The sequence below is a fragment of the Eubalaena glacialis genome, chromosome 10 (assembly GCF_028564815.1).
Source record: "Eubalaena glacialis isolate mEubGla1 chromosome 10, mEubGla1.1.hap2.+ XY, whole genome shotgun sequence".
Classification (NCBI taxonomy): Eukaryota; Metazoa; Chordata; class Mammalia; order Artiodactyla; family Balaenidae; genus Eubalaena; species Eubalaena glacialis.
In genome coordinates, this window is record NC_083725.1 from 71801943 (window position 1) to 71819716 (window position 17774).

At 43.0% G+C, this 17774-nt stretch overlaps 1 protein-coding gene across 1 annotated transcript; it reads left to right on the forward strand.

Annotated features, from left to right (window-relative positions):
* The first annotated feature begins 13564 nt into the window (after window positions 1-13564).
* LOC133099324 (olfactory receptor 51E1) lies at window positions 13565-14518 on the forward strand. Its single transcript, XM_061202916.1, has one exon. The coding sequence runs from the start codon at window positions 13565-13567 to the stop codon at window positions 14516-14518; it is 954 nt and encodes a 317-aa protein (XP_061058899.1).
* The last annotated feature ends 3256 nt before the right edge of the window (window positions 14519-17774 follow it).

The window sequence follows — 17774 nt, forward strand, 5'->3', positions numbered from 1 at the left end:
GCAGGATAACCTCTTCAGTGTCCTCAGTCTCTACCAAAGATGGCAGGATTTGGGTCCTGTTGAACATCTTGGTGATTGGAACATCCAACCCACTGGGATGTCTGCTCCCAGTTACTTAAATAGACCTTGAATTTCTGTCTCCAGGAATGTGTCAATACAGAAGGACTTATGACAGTTTGGACAGGACATCCTGGAGAATGATCACCCTGGTCTCTCCGCTATGGTGGCCTTGCTGTATTCCTCTCTCCCAACTAGAAAATACACCCAATACTGACATGAGAAGGCTGTAAATGACATACCTTATGATTCATTCCAGTCTTGATATATGATTTTAATTATTTTGCTTCCATGTATCCATGTCAGTGAATCTGTGTTAGCTATAAAGCTTCTTTCCTGGACCCCAAAGTGGTTACACAGCCATTTTTAGGGGTTAATGAAGGTATTTGGGTGATAGTAATCGGAGGGAGGGAGATGGTAGCAAGCGAAGAAACAGCTCACATGAAATGTTACTTTTCTGTATGCATGTGAGTGTATTTATGTGGAATCTGCCAATGTCAATGTCATCTACGTGGTTCTATTGGAGACTGTTTTTCCTTAAGGGTGATGTTTATCCTGGTTGTGGCTGTGAGTATGTAAGTGTGTTTATGTGACTATATGTATTTTTAGTGTGTGCGTGTGAGTACATAGAACATGTGCCAGTTGTGTTTTGGTCTGTGTGATAGTTGTGTCCTGGTGTGTATACACTACATAAATAATGTCTCTGTACATTTATTATGTTTATGTGGCCTCTGTTAGTTGGTATGTGACGTTCATCTATGTGAGAATGATGGACAATATCTTTATGTGTATCTGATGAGAATGCTGCCTCTTTTTTCCTTCATATCCGTAATATGTAAATGTACAATGTAAAATGTTACATATTTGTAACAATGTGGAATATATAATATGCATGAGTGTGTGGAATGTGTAGTGTTGGGATGCTATGCCTTTTGGCATGTGTGGTGTTTATCTTTGGGCGTATATATGTTGTGCACTGTATTTGTGATATGAAATCCATTTGTGTAATATATATGTCTTTAGTCATATGTAGGTGGAATATAATGTCTGAAGGATATGTGAGAAAAAAAGGTATGTGTACAAGGGGGCGTGTGTGTGTATGCATTGTTTGTGATTATTGTGTTTTAGGGAGTATTTCCTTTGTGCACTGGGTATGGATTATATGACACAAGAGTGGGTATAACTTCTGTGTTCCTGGGCACTGATTGCAGAATGTGTGTATATATATCAGGGTGGAGGTAGGAAGTTGAAGTAATTTCCATATTTGGGAGCCATGACTCAAAGAGGCCCAGTTTCTTGGCCTGGGCTCAGCCTGGGATTATGTTTCAGTCTCTGGGACTGATAGGAAAGCACAGTGGTTACCTTCTCAATAGGCAGACCACAACTTCTTCATCCTGACCACAAGGATTTCAGGTGCTTCTGTGACTTCTTCCCATCTTTCCTCCCACCCTTCTGGAGGTACTGACCTCCCTAAATTGCTGGCCTTCAATAGCAAATCACATATCTTCCCCTCTCCCTTGGCTTTCTTGCTAATCTACTAAACATGTTTAAGTGTCCTTGATTGTAGGGAGTTTCTTTTAATCCCTTTGGGGAATCAGTGAACAAGGATGGGGGTTGGGTGTGAAGGAGAGCAATAGGAGACATTGTGAAGACTCCAGGCACCACGCCCCAGGGATCTCTCCCCCCAGGTGGACTCACTTAACTTCCAACTCTTGAAATTTGTTAGGTCAAAAACGTTCACATTGAAGAATTATAGGCAGAAAACAATGTACGCTCATTTGAGGCAGAAGAAAGGATACTGAAGTAAGACTTACAAGGTTAAAATCCTGGAAATATCATAAAGTGACATACTGTATAACCTCTCTGGATTTTGTTTCCTCTTCTGTATAATGAGAAACTACAATAGCAGGGATGTTGTAAAGCTTAAACCCTATGAACGTCCTTTGTAAACTTCAAAGTGTTGTAAACATGCAAGAAATGATCATATTCATGGTTGTCTCAATGTACAGCTTTAGGAAACACTGTCCACACCATGGTCCACGTGAATGGTGCTCCCATATTGTGCATCACCAGTTTTGCCACATGTGGCTGTCCTGACTTATTGTTATTAAAACAACTCTTTGTCTCTTAATAAAGTGTTTTCACAAAGCTTCAGACAAGTTAACATTTATTTTCCTGTGCTGGTGTCTGATTTACAAATGATGCTCAAATTTACAAATGAAATTCAAAGACAGCACAACCTTGCCAAGAAATTCCTTTAGACATGGTAGATAACTGTATTAGGAAAAGAGACATTGTGGGGTTGGAATTAGATGCAATAGACGTTAGGATCACTAGCTTTAATATTTGGGCAAGTTACTTAGCCTACTGCACCTCAGTAATTTTTGGAAACTCTAAGTGCTGTAAAAAGGAGATATAATGTAGCTCCTGTTGGGTGGTTGTGGGGATTAAGTAGGATAATAGGTGTGAAAACATGGAAAATAGAAAGTAATCAATACACATTGGTGGCAATGGTTTTAATAATAAAACTGATAAAGTGAGATATGTTTATTCCATTACAGGGAATTTTCAAAGTACAGCAGACTTCACCTTTCATAACAACCTGTTGTGTCAAGGCCAGGAGCTAGTCCCTTATCCAGGTTGCAGTATCACTGGCTTTAGATTAACTCATGGCCTTCTTTCTCAGGAGATCTTGGGAAATCTCTGTTCCTCCAGAATCTCTTTACTTGGATAACTGGGGGTGACTGGGGTAATTGTTGCTTGTTGGAAAAGTCGGCTAATTGCCAGACTAGATTAAGGGCTTCCCCTAGGCTCCCGCAGAATCTGTGTTTCCCTCTGTCATAAAACTTAAAGCTTTGTATTCCAACTGGATGTTTACCCCTCTGTCATAGAGCTTAAATAGTTTTATGATAGCTGTCTGTTTATCTTCCATCATAGAACTGAAATATACATATACATAGCTGTCTGTCTCCCTTGAGGACAAGGACTAGTTTTCTTTGTCTCTGGGGCCTGACATATAATGTGCTCAATGGCTGTTTGGCTGGGACCCCTCGGAGAGGAGAGGGTGAGTGAGTTCCGGTTTACCTAAGATAAATAAATTCACTTATCCCTCCCCAGCCCTCCCCTTCCCCACCCCATCCACGCTCATCTCTTTTTCCTGTCTCTATAAATTATAGTCCTTAGTTTGACCTGTGCTACTTTATAAAGTCAACAAAGTACTTTCCCCACCCATTAATGATCAATTATGGTCTAAAACCAACATTATACTATAGATAATATTTGGTTAATTATTCCCCACTATGGAGGCAGGATCCTTCTGTATTCTCTACTCAACGCCCTGTGAATCTTGACGTTTTCCAGTCTGGCTGGTGGAAACAGTCACTCTCCTTGGCCCTATGTGATCACTGGGTGGTGGTGCTACCTCTAATCTTCCCAGGTGGCTCTGTCCCAGCTTTAGGTAGCTTGTTCACATGCCTATGGGCTCAGTACTCAGCTGGAATCTTGCAGAGGGCCCTCTACATGTCTCTGGAGTTCTCTCTCTGTGTAGATCTCTCACCTCCAATACCTGGTCTTCAAATTCTAGCTAGCTGGAGCTTCCTGGACTCTCAGCTCCATGTCCCTAACTTAAGGTGTCCTCTGGATTCTGCCTGGGTTCTCCTTCCCTGGGCTGCAGCAGGGAACCTCTCTCAAGGCAGTAAGTTGGGGAAACCCCAGGTTCGCCTCATTTGTTTCCCATGCTGCAGAGCTCATTGTCCTTCATTGCCTGATATCCAGTATCTTGCAAACTATTGTTTTATGTATATTGTCCATTTTAGGGTCCTTCAGGTGGATGTTACTTCCTGTTATTCTGTCTTGGCCAGAAGTAGAAGTCCCTGGGGTATCACTTTTTAGGTCTTCACACTGTCTTAAGTCTACGGGAGGTTGAAGGAGGCAGCAGAGATGACGCCAGGGTGATGGCAGTGAGTGTCAGGCTGCAGGTTTACAGGTACTTGGAGATCATGTAATCACTAGTTTTGATGCGGTCTGAGTTGGAATGGCCTGATTTGACATTGTCTAATTTTGCATAGTTTAAATCAGCATGCCCTGTGTTGTGAATTTAAACTTGTAGTTGTGAAACTGATGAGTAAAACATAAGGAGAAACCAACTAAATTTTACTTTGCTTTATTAATAGACTTTAAAAAACATTTAAATATGCGAGGTATTTCGTTTCACATTCAAACTGTTCTCTAACTCTCTAAAATGTTCTCTCACTATTTTTGCCCTTAAGAGAGAAACAGATGGCATTAGTCTTATATGGCTGGGGTTGGTGGTAGGGGAGGGTTAAGGCAACATCCTCCTTCCTCAACAAGAAGCTCAGGAACTCAAGGCCAGGGAGTGGAAGGCAGAGGCATGGTCCCCAGGGATCCCTGTTATGCGTTAGCCAGAGACAGTCCCCAGAGCTTGGGGGACAAAGAAGATGCCGCCCTAGAGCTCTGGGGAAAGGCAGGTGGGTCCATTGGAATCCAGGCCCAGCAAGGACCCAAGCAGGCACCACCAATGGAAAGAAGGTCAGAGAAAGCTTCAGGAAGGCGATGAGTTGGCACTTAATCTTGGGGTCCCCCTGAAAGTATATCCTGCTTTTCCTCTGGTTGAGTTTGATCAGCCTGGTAAGAAACTTGGAGAAAGCTCCTCGCAAAGGCCATGGCCACACACATGAGTTTCTTCTAGCCTTTCCTCACTCATTCACCCTGTCTAACCTCACATGGGAGCTGGCAGAAATATCCCAGCTGGCACAGGGCCCATCTGGGGAGGATTCTAGAGACCCCTCTACCCACTGCCCCTCCTTCCCCATACTCCAAGCACACCTTCCCAGAACACAGAAGCCAAGAAGGACACCAGTCCCACAGTTGGCTATGAGGGGTACCTGCTGATAGACCCTCTGGCAGCACCCTGCCCCCCAGCAGGGAGAAGCCAAAGGAGGAAGGAGGTATGACAGAATAAATAAGCCTGACGTGGGAGGCTCAAAGGAGGGGGCGGAGACAGAGAGAGGGCTACTCTTCAGTGCAGCCTGCCAGACTGCTTCTGGAAGAGTCCTGGAGAAAAGGGCACACGTTCCTTCAGCGCAGTTGAGGTGAGTGCAGGAGACTGGGGGTGAGTCCGGGTGTGTGGGTTTCTTGCAGCTAGGGGTCCCTCATTAGACCTGCTGAGTGAATGAGAAACCAGGCCTGGAAGAACCAGAACTCCAGGGGTAGGACCGGGGATGTAAAGGAGGCCCCTGACTCAAACGACAGACAGACTTAGCAATTTCTATGTTGGTGTGGTGAAGGGAAGCATGGGTGGTGTTGGATGTTTCCTTTGCAGTTTCCAAGAAATTTTCTAGTGATCGGTTTACTGGGGTGCCCATCTAGAGCCTGGTGGGAATTGGCCTAAATGAAAGTGATGGGGGCAGGGAACAGATGGGGCTGGGACTGAGCTAGAGTTTGATTGGGGTTCAGTGTGAGAACACAGCCATTCCCACTCAGGTCGTTAGTGTGGTCAAAGCTCACTTTGTGATCAGGGGTCAGAGTATAGCTCTGTTTGGGTTGTGGGCTCTGAATGGGGTCCAGGCTCATATTGTACTTTGCATCAGGAGTCAGGCTGTGGCTGAGATTGGGACTTAGCAATCTTCCCGGGGCTCTGATCCTGACCCAGTCTGTGTCTAGGATCAGGGTTCAGTCTTCAGCCCATTTAAAAAGTGGATTTTGTGTCCACACTGCGACTTCCCCTGCCTTGCACTCGTTTAACCTCCCACCCCCCTCCTCCCACTGAAACACTTGCAGCTTTTCAAACAGGGTGTGTTCTCTTTCTCTCTGGGTCTTTGCGTTCACCAGAATGCACTTTTGAAAACAAATTAGATCAGGTCTATTGCTTAAATTCCCCCAAGTCACTCAGAATTAAATCAAAGCTCCTTGCCATGTCCTGCAAGCCCCTACATGATCTGGCCCCTGCCCTCCTCTCTGACCTCATCTCTTACAACTCTCCTGTGCTCTTGATACTTGAGTCACCTTGACCTTCTTCCTTCTGGGAACCCCCAAAGCAGAAGACCTTTTTCTCTTGCCTCCTCTGCCTGAACCACTCTTTGCCTCGATCTTAGAATGGCTGGTGCTTTCTCATCACCCAGCTCTCAGCTCATATATCACTGCCTCAGAGAGGCCTTCACTGACCCGCTGTCTCACATAAGGGTGCCCCGCCTCTGTCCTTTTCTATCCATCACTCTGTCTTATCTTCAGTGCACTTATCTTTACCTGAAATGTTCTTGCTTATTTGTTTACCTTCTGTTATGGCTCTCCTAGTGCTTGAGCTCCATGAGAGCAGTGATATTTTCTGTTTTATCCACAGTTTTATCTCCAGTTTTGGGCACATAGTAGGAGCTCAATGTGTTTTGTCGTCTCACTGAATGCTGCTGTCCCCATGCCCCCAACCCTGCCTGGTTAACTGTGACTGGCCCTGCAAGTCTTGGCTCAGATGTCACCTCCTCAGGGAAGCCCTCTGAGCCTGATAACTTGGTGAGCTATTGTCTGCTTTGTTCCCGGGGCTCTTGTACTTAGCCCTGTCCTAGCATTTATCACAACATGTTATGATAGCTGCATATTTGTCTTAATGTCTCCCCACCACTGGAGGGCTGAACCATGACTTGTTTACTCTGTATTTCAGTATCTCCAGCGCTTAGCACGGAGTCTGGCGTAGTCATTCAGTCAATAATTTTTGGAAAAAAAAAAGAAATCAGTGTATCAATCAAAGTCCCAGATCAGGCTTTTCCACTGCATGTAGGCAACACTCAGAGAAGCTCAGAAGGGCCCTGATAACTAGGTCAAATTTTGAAGGTGTGTGGGAATCTTATTGGCTCTGGTTCTACTTGGGAAATGGATGAGCAGGGCCCTGGAGCCCTGGAGCTTGCCTGGGGGTGATTTTGGAGGGCCAGGCTGACTTGAGTGAGAAGAGTGGGAATGGGAGCCCCGCACTGCTTTTTGTGAGTCAGAAATTGCAATCTCTCATCTTTCCAACCTCCTCGTGGCCATTCTAAAAAGAATGGCCAAGGCCCTATAAGGGTTCATCTGCATTATCAAATCCAAGCAAGGTATGAGGGACAGAAGATGCAGATGATTTGGGGTGGATATGATTCTGGGGCAAGCACCCTCATGGAGTGTTAAGAGAAGGGCTCCCTCTCCATGAATTGAGTGATGAGCTCTGATCATCCTCGCCAACCACAGCATCACCCCTGAGGTCTGCCTTCCCTCTCTGGGCCTGGGAGTAAGAGCCAGAGGTTCCCAGGTATTCCTGGGCTTCCCTCCAAGGACATTTTCTTCCAGGTGTTCCCACAGAGGCTGGCAGGGACACCAGAGGCCCCTACCCCACTGCTCTAGGCATGGAACAGTCTGTGTGTTTAGCCACTGAACCTAAGTGGGGAGAGCTGGTCAGGTGTCCTGAGTCTTAGAGAGGCCTTCTGGACCAAATTTTGGATTCTTTGGAGATTAACATTGAAATAATCCTTAAAAACCATTCGTTTATTCAAAAGGAAACTGGGAAAAGGGCAGGGCAGTAGCTTGGCCTATTGGAAAGCACACGGATTTGATGCTGAGAGCTCTAACTAACCCTCAACATCCTTATCTGTCAAATGGGATTAATGTTACCTGCCTGACAGGTTGATGAGAGGCCTGTATTGTTTGAGAAGAAAGTACTCAGTAGAGGATAAACCTTTTTACTTTCCACCGTGGGCCCTTCCCACGTCACAGCCAGAGGAGTTGGGGCTGAAAAGGGGAGAGCGCCCAAGTCCCAGTCCAGGAGGGTCCTCCTTACTGCCCTCTTGGTTTCCCTTCCAAGAGTCTAGCTGGGCCAGGTGTCCTACTTACCAAGCCCTTCTTCTACCCTGCCTCTTGGGCAGATTTTATTTGTTTTCAGAAGGTGCAAGACAATTAAAGCCAGTTAAAGGGGAAAATGTACGGGTGCTGGAATTGAACAGTCTAGGTCAAGTATCTCTTTTGCCAGTCAACTACTAAACCCTGGGAATATTATTTAACTTCTTGGGGACTCAGTTTTCGCACCTATAATGTAGAAATGATACATAGGAGTCCTATTATGCAGAATTGCTCCTGGGTTAGATAATATTTATATAGTGTCTGGCATTTTGTAGATATTCAGTGATTTCTGTTATAATCATAAAAACAATAGAATCAATGCTGGCAGTGACCTCATTGTTCTTATGGGTCTGTATCCCTGACTGCTTTTCCACGCGTCTCTGAGATGGAAGGCATTCAGAGAGCTCTGGGAAAGAATGTGAGGATGGGCTGGTATGGGGGCTGAGCTGGCACTGGGGGACAGAGTCCTAGAGGCTAGGGGGAAGGAATGGAGAGGACTGAAGACCTCAATGTAGATTTCTACTCTGTATCACTGGAGGCTCCTTAACCCCCATCCTCAAGAAAGGGCTAAGATGTTCTTCACAGTTCTCCAAGAAACATTCCTGAGACTTGCTAAAATAGTGTGACTTTTGAGAGAAAATCTCAAGCACAGGGCTACTCCCTGGGGTCTAAGGCAGTGCAGGCTTTCTAAAAAAGAAAAAGACACCTTTCTTTGTTTATTTTTCCTTGATTATGTTTTGTTTTCAAAATAGAGTGATTTTAGCTCCAGTATCTTTCAGAGCTTCCAAATGTTATCTGTGTGCTATGGTTCTAATTGCTAACAGCTGCTCAAGCTGGCAGTCAGCTGGCAGGACTGTGGGAGGTTAGGGTGCTTCAGGGCTGGACAGTCTGAAGGGTGATGCTTGGGTCCTCCTGTGGGCTCCCCTCTCTATTCCTTCATTTCTCTCCTGCTGCCGCCTTCTGAGGTCCATCCTGATTTGACCTCCAGTGAGAACTGCCCACTTCATGCTGTGGAGGTGCCTCCCTTCCAGGCCAGCTGAATCTCAGTGCTTCAGCTTTGTGCTTCAGTGCTTCAGTAGCTTCATCTCAGTGCTTAGTCTTTGCCATTGCGAGAGATTGGCTGCTAGTTAGTATGTGTGTGTGTATAAGTGTGTGCTTGAGGCGAAGCGGCAGTTAAGGTGACAGATGGAGAGGGGATAAAAAGTTTTTGGAAACTTCAGACATTTTCAGAGACCTTATTCCCCATTTTTATGGAAACACGAAAAAAAAGTGCTTTGTACACTGTGATGCTGTTTTATGACATCTTTTGACATTCCTGACCTCATTAATTTTGCAGCAGCACAATGAGGTTATTAATGTCCTCTGCGTTTACTGAGACCTGAGACTCTCATTTCTAGTCCCAGGGTTCTGTTCAACACATCACTTTACCCTCCTAGGTAATAGGGTTGAATGTGCCAACCCATGATTCTTCCGCAGTATGTTTCCTAAGGCAGCACATTTTTATCCTGGGAATTGCCCAGCTTTACCTTGTCTGTCCATGTAAAATTTCTGGATGGTATTGATATCTGACCCTCTGGAGCACTAGAGCCTTTTTGCTAATGTCTCCAGTCAGGGGTCCTAGGTCACCCCCTCTCTTGGGCACAGACTATGCTGCATGCCCACTTTGCATTTATTTAGAGCCAAGGCTTTGCACTTGCCCTGTTCTCCACATGCCCATTCTCATGCCCTCTGGCTCCCTGAGTAAGAAAGGTCTTTTCTGTTTGATTCTAAAGTTTCTTGTTCTGAACTTATGACCACCCTGCCCTAATCTTCCAAACAGTCTTCATTTCTTCTCAAAAATCTCTATAGTTCAGACAAATGGCAGTCTTTCTTACCCCCTTGGCTGTGCTACCCTTGTTAGACACTTATTGAGGAATTCTTCTTTTGATAAAACTCCTTTTTATTTTCAACAAACATTAACTAAACACTAATTAATCAATATGATAGGGTCCCTGACATTAAGGAATTAATAATTTAGTGGGAAATAAACATAGCAATAATTCCAGTTCAGGATAGTAAATGCATAAAAAGAGACCTAAACAAAGTTCTTTGGGAGTACAGAGCAGGAAACATTTAATCATACCCAAGGGAAAGAGGCTTAGGAAAGTGCATAGGAAAGACACAGTAAACCAGGATGTGGAAGAGAAGATTTTGCCCAGTGAGAACTTAAGGAGGGAGATCTGGGAGGACCATGACAAAGGGAAGAGAAGTAAAAAAGACAAGTAGACACAGAGGCATGGGATCAATGCTACATTTATGAAATAGCATGTATTCCAGTGTGCCTGGAGCATAGGGACCATGGTGAGGAGTGGTGAGAGAGAAACTAGGGCCGAATGCTGAAAGACAGAGCTTTGTCCCACCCTAGTAGTTTAGTCTTTATTCCAGAATTAATTTGGAGCTTACAAAGGTATTTTTTAAACAATAAATGGTGACCTGATTTCATGTGGGTAGAAGATTATTGGGATTGTGCTGATGACAAAGTTAACACTAGGGTCATGGCCATGAGAATCAGAGTATTTAGCTCATGTGTCTGTTTAGGCCACCTTAATAGAAAAAAAGAAACACTACAGGAAAACAGTTAACAACAACAGATATAATTTTTCGCATATCTACTTTGTTCCAGGCATTGTGTTAAAAGCATTACACTCATCTCATTTAATCCTCACATTGACTTCTATTAGGCAGTGACTGTTATCCTCATTTTAACAATAAAAAAACTGAGGCTTAGAAAGATTAAATGATTTGCCCCAGATCACACTGCTAACAAAGTTGTTGACTGGGATTTGAACCCAGGATCGACTTCAGAGCTCATACTCTTAACATTAAGCTATACAATACTGCCTCTGGAAGACTTTGATCTTCAGACATGGAGAGTTTGATGTGCTTGAGAGACAACTCAGTGAACTCTTTTAGTGACTAGAATTATGAATCTGATCACAAAAGATAATTCAGGCCTTCCCAAGTAGATTTGGGCATCAATAGTTTATACGTAAATAATGGGTTTACTGAAGGAGATGAGATGGCCCGGGGAGAGTGTATAGAGAGAGAAGAGATCCGAGGATAAAATTCTGAGAGCATTATCATTTAAAAGTATGCTTAAAGGTCAAGTGGAGGGGGCTGAAGACCCAGAAAGAACTAAGAACTAGTGATCAGAGAGAGATGAGGAGAAGCAGAAGGAACAAGGAGAAGTTTTAAGAAGGAGGGAACTGATCACAGTGTCATATGCTACAGAGAGGTCAGTACAGAAGACTTAAGTGACACTGAAGACTTTGGCCTCTTAGCCTGAAGTCCTTGGTTAAGCATGGCTCCTTATATCTTCTCCCTCCAGTTGTTTAAATTAAACTCTGTCACTCTCTGTTCTAAAACTCATGCTCCCAGTGTTTTCTCCTTTGTGTCTGGTCTGAGGGAACCTCTGGGTGACAGCTCAACAGTGGAACAAAGACCATCAACATATCCTGAGCCCAGTGAATGGTGTAAGCCCCTCCTGATGTTGCCCATGAGCTCTTCTGTGCATTCAACTGTTGTCTGGTAGCCCGTGCAGAAACCCCTACCCCAATTGTCAAGGGCCAGATCTTAAGAACCTAACCCTTCTTTTTTTCTTACCAAGATAAAATTATCTTAAATATACCCTAGCAATAAGTGTCACTATTTTCATAATGGGAAGAGGAGACAGCTATATATATATATATATATATATATATATATATATAGAGAGAGAGAGAGAGAGAGAGAGAGAGAGAGAGAGAATACATACACATATATAGTGTGTGTAAATACAATTATATAATCTAATAAATAGTAGGAGCATGTGAATATATGTGAATGGAGGAAAGGAAAAAAGGGAGGAAGTTAGTTAACTCTGTAATTGTTTCAACAGAGAGATATGATCTGAGAAAACTCAAATCTGACATTTCCCACCTCAGCAATCTCTACTTATATCCATCACTTTAATAGCCAGATTCAAGGATATTGGAACCCTGGTATAGGATTGATTGTTCCTTCAGTGCTTTTAATGCCATCATCTTTCAGGTTTAGTCCTCTGTGTCAGTCCCACTCTCTTAAGCCTGGTGGGTCCCCTAGAAACAGAGCTTGAGGTAGAAATTCTTGTTTAAAGGATATATTGTCATGAGAAGATGAGTGAGGGAAGTAGGATAGAGCAGGGAAAGAAAATTATGTGAGGCTGTGGTCTCAATTGGAGACCACCTTCAGCTTTGGTTCCTCAAGAAGCTCTGAAGCACACATTACATCACAGCTTTGGTCCCACCTGAAGACAAGGAGGCTGGCCTTTTGTATCTTTGTGTCAGGCACTCATTGACTTCTAGATGTGCTCTGGTGGGGATAACATAACTTCCTGGGTGAAGTGCCTCTCATTTGATCAAGGAAAATTTTCTATAGAAAGGGAGAAATCTGAGCCTTTAGTACTAAACACCCACTGCAAATGGGATATAGATGCATTGGCTTGGTGAAGGGAATCTGAGTGGGACACTATTGGCATTCATTGCAGTCATTGTTCCTTTTATGATATAAACTGGGCAGTCTGAACAAGTGTAAGACTTTGGGTGGACATTTGGGCAAGAGTGAAATGTAGAGTTAGAGTTCAGGATGAAGTTAGTGTCTTTTTTTTAAAATTAAATTAAGGGTTATCATAATAAAATAGGTGTTATGAAGTTTTACATTAAGTTTTAAATAACTAGAATTAAGTCTTAGGTTAATGTTAAAGTTAGGGTTAAGGCTAGAATTGGTGAGATCATTAGGATTAGTGATAAGGTTAGATTTCAGCATTAATCTATGGTACTAGAGTATCGCTACATTGGACTGGGCTTAGTCTTAAAGATAGTCTAATGATATAATTAGAATTACAGTGGGTATTAAGCATAAGGGAGCATAAGGTAGGATAAGATAGAAGCGATGGGAATTTTTATCATCTAAGTCTGATGTGTACTTAGTCAATAACCTGTCCTTGGTGAACTAAAAGATTTAAAATGCTGGGCTTCCCTGGTGGCTCAGTGGTTGAGAATCTGCCTGCTAATGCAGGGGACACGGGTTCGCGCCCTGGTCTGGGAAGATCCCACATGCCGCGGAGCAACTAGACCCGTGAGCCACAACTACTGAGCCTGCGCGTCTGGAGCCTGTGCTCCGCAACAAGAGAGGCCACGATAGTGAGAGGCCCGCGCACCGCGATGAAGAGTGGCCCCCGCTTGCCGCAACTAGAGAAAGCCCTAGCACAGAAACGAAGACCCAACATAGCAATCAAGCAATCAATCAATCAATTAAAAAAAAAAAAGATTTAAAATGCTTAGAATTTTTACTTTAGTATTTCATTTGTTTTCAGAATTAACTTTAGAGGTGGGGTTAGTAATAAAGACTGGATGAATGCTCATTTGGGCCTTGAGTTATGAAAGATAGTTAGGTTGAGTTTAGAATAGAATCAGAGTTTGGATAGGCAATGAAGTTAGAGTTCTGGTCAGAGAATAGGACATCAGGGTGGAGGAAAAGAAAAATGGCAGTGGAATTCTGGAGGATCTGACAATGGCTTATCTTTGTATTCCAGCCTCTACCTGCCTGGCAGTGGTCGCAGCTCAGCTTCTTCACTATGGTGGATCCCAGTGGCAACGAATCCAGTGCCACATATTTCATTCTAATAGGCCTTCCAGGATTGGAAGAAGCTCAGTTCTGGTTGGCCTTCCCGTTGTGCTCCCTCTACTTTATCGCCGTGCTAGGTAACTTGACAATCATCTACATTGTGCGGACGGAGCATAGCCTACACGAACCCAAGTATATCTTTCTTTGCATGCTTTCTGGCCTTGATGTCCTCATCTCTACCTCATCCATGCCCAAAATGATGGCCATCTTCTGGTTCAATTCCACTACCATACAGTTTGATGCTTGTCTGCTACAGATGTTTGCCATACACTCCTTATCTGGCATGGAGTCCACGGTGCTGCTGGCCATGGCCTTTGACCGCTATGTGGCAATCTGCCACCCACTACGCCATGCCACTGTGCTAACATTGCCTCGTGTTATCAAGATCGGCATGGCTGCTGTGGTACGGGGTGTTGCACTTATGGCACCCCTGCCTTTCTTCATCAAACATCTGCCCTTCTGCCGCTCCAATATCCTTTCCCATTCCTACTGCCTACACCAAGACGTCATGAAGCTGGCCTGTGCTGACATCCGCGTCAATATCATCTATGGCCTCATTGTCATCATCTCTGCCATTGGCCTGGACTCACTTCTCATCTCCTTGTCGTATCTGCTTATCCTCAAGACTGTGTTGGGCTTGACACATGAAGCCCAGGCAAAGGCATTTGGTACTTGTATCTCTCATGTGTGTGCTGTTTTCATATTCTATGTACCTTTCATTGGGTTGTCTATGGTGCACCGGTTTGACAAGCGGCATGACTCCCTCCTGCCTGTCATCATGGCCAACACCTATCTGCTTGTTCCTCCCGTGCTCAACCCTATTGTCTACGGAGTGAAGACAAAGGCGATCCGGCAGCGCATCCTTCGTCTTTTCCATGTGACCACCCACACTTCGTATCCCTAGGTGTCAGGGATCAAACTTCTTTTTCACAGGAAGTCCTTCAATTCGGATTTTAATATCAGCATTTTGGAAGACAGTATTAGGAAAAAAATTCTTAATGAAAGCACAACTGATCCTTCAAAGATGAAACTGATTGGAGAATCTCCATGTGAGTGGGGGCAGCAGAACTGTATACTCCCAATCTTTATTTTTCAATATTATTTTACCCTTTAGTTCTTTGAGGTAGTTGTGGTTGGAGGATTATTACTTCCCACTTAACCATTCAGTCCAATTCTCACGTCCAAAAAATTCATATGGTTGCTTGCACTGATAGTTTATAGCATTCTGAGATAAGGGTGATATTTCTAAAAGACATTTACCAAAGGCTTAAGCAAGGCAAAAATAAAATAAATACAAGAATATAATACAATTAGATAATCTGGCTTAAAACCATGATTTCCTCTTCAGAATCCCCTACCATTTTGGATCTTAAGAAAGGAGACATACCTGGATTTCCCTCTTCAAAATGACCACAGAGAAAAAATAATTTCTTTTCTTCTGAGTAGCAATCCTTAAGAAAAGATTGAAAGTAAATTCACAAAAAGATTATATTTATCTACATTAATGAAAGATGATATACTGTATTCTGAGCATTTTCATAGACTGTGAAAATTTTTCCTTAATTTCCAATTTTCTTATCAGCCTTTTGATTTAGGCAGGAATATGATTAGTTACCCTCATTGTACCAATGGGGGAACTGATGTTCAATGAGATCACACAGGCTCAAAAAAATTGTCTTTTGATGCCCAATCCCATATTGTGAGGAGGGAATGTTAGACTAGTGGGATAGTGAGTTAGACATTCCAGAGTCTTGCATTTTCTAGGGGAGATATTTAAGTTCTTTTCTCACTCATCCAGTATTGTATTTAGGAATTTCCTGTTAATGTTGCTGATGGCTTTAATCTCAATAGTTCCTGGCCTATTTGCCATTGTACTTGTGTAGTAGCAACAGGAGTATGTTTAGGTAATTCTCAAACAGTGGCTAGTTTGGGAAATAGTATAATTAACAGTAGGGACATTCACTGGATACCTGGAGAGACACTACATGGAGAGATGCAACTGAGAAAACCTAGAAGCTCATGGCAGAAAGAGCAGGGTTGGTTATAGACCAGGGAGTCGAGAGCAGGAAGCATTGTGAGACTGAGTAGGGCCAGTGGCCCGGGTGGCTAGCCAGGAAGCAAGGCTAAGTCAAACATAGGTCCACAGAAAGTGAATAGAGTATATAAGTGAACACCATGTATTCCCAGGGCTCTGAGCTACCCTTCAGGGAATGCCCACAACATCAAAGCTCAGAGAACAAGACCATAGGAGAGCCCAATGAAGATTGCATCCCTGATAGCTGTACTTAGCATGAGTATGGTTCCAGAGGCCCATCCAGGAGCCCTACAAGCCAAGCACAGCACTCCCAGAAGAAGCAGAATGGGAAGGAGGGGTGTGGGCACTATAGGAGTACAGTAGGAATGAATGGGGGAGGAATGAGATCTCCATCCAAAAGAGAGGTAGGTAAGTGTGAGAAGCAGGTAGTATAGTAGAGAGCATGGCACATGGCCGGCCAGACTTTTCCAGCTATAGCTAGTAGCACAGGACTACTTGGTACAGAGGATATGGAAAGAGCATATCTAATTTCTTGGACTGGAATCCAGAAGATGAGAATTGTGAGCAGTATGGAATCTGCTATGCCCAGGTGAGTGGTGGCCAGCAGAACATGGGGCATAAACTAGAGTCAGTGCTGGCTTTGGTCACTTTGAACTGTTTGGAGGGTCATCCCAGTTCCTGATAGTGCCCTGACATTGAAATCAAAAGAAAGAAACAGAATGAAAGAGAGAGAAGAGAGAGAAAGAGACAGATTTTTTTCATATTCGGAAACCAGTATATGATCACTGTAAACAAAAATCTCAGACACTCTGAAAATATAAAAAATATATATATAATAAAATTACCAATAAACTTGTCACCTTAAAAGAAAAAAATTATTGTTGGCATTTTGGTGTTTATTCTTCCAGATTTTTAATAAGTGTTTGTGTACATGCTTCTGTGTGCACATATGATGAATGTGTGTATCTGTATTATATTGTCTGAAATCCCATTGGAGACATAGATAGGTGGATAATAAAGAGATAAATCATATATTTTTCTTTTTCTAGGGATGCTGCCACTATCTTAGATTTCAAAAGCGTTTCCAAGTTTATGATAGTTTATATGCTCAGGAAAAAGTTTCGTGGTTTTGATCCTAAATGGATTAACCATTTGGTGAATGTAAATACAAACACACATACACACACACATACACGTACACATCACCACCACCACCACCACCTTCTTATGTTTCTCAATGAGTACTAAATGCCAGATACAGAGACAAAACTATATCTGGTCATTTACTTCATAAATACTTACTGGGTCATCCAGAAGAGCCTGGAGTTAAGAACTAGGATAAGAGGAAAAGGCTGCCTCTTGTAGGAGATTTGGTTGGAAGTTAGGGTATGTTTAAAGACCTTCATCGTATACATTTTACATGGGCATCATTTTACCTTCCCCGTTTCCTTTATTTGGATATTCTTGTCTCTGACCCCACCATCTCAGCTATTTGGACCTTTTTTGGGCCCTAGAGAAGTCTGCATAATATGAAATTTCAGTTTGTAAGTCCCTTACTCATTTTTTTTAGGTTTTACCTAGAAATGATTCATAAACATGTCTTGTGTTCTCAATTCTGACTAGCTATTCTCTAGTCAAGATACTCCCCTGTTGCTTGGACAATTGTCAAAACCTCCACACTGGTCTCCTTGCCTTAACCATCTTTTGCATCAGTCCTAAATTCCACATAACTTATAGGAGTTTTTCCAAGCACAACTCTGATTAACTTCCCTGCTTAAAAATCATCAGAGATCTTTTATTACTTCCCATAAAAATTCGCACTTCTCAGAATGACAGTAGCCTCCTTTCCCCTTTTATACCTGTTCCCATCTTACTTTCCCAGTATAATATCTCTAATTTTTCCACATACCATATTATTCAGCTACTTTACTTGGTGTCTCTCATTGATTTTATGTACTTTTAAAGCCTCTGTTTCACTCTATTTCTGTTGTCTGATTTGATTTTTGCCATTTTTCTTTTTAGTAACACATTATTAAATGAAGCTGTTTATGATTTGTCAGGCCAAAAGAAGTATTCCCTCTTCAATGTTCCCGGACTTCTTGAAAGATCTTTAGAACTGGACCAT

Coding starts and splice junctions, on each gene's coding strand:
- LOC133099324 (XM_061202916.1), top strand. CDS start 13,565: ATGGTGGATCCCAGTGGCAACGAATCCAGTGCCACATATTTCATTCTA.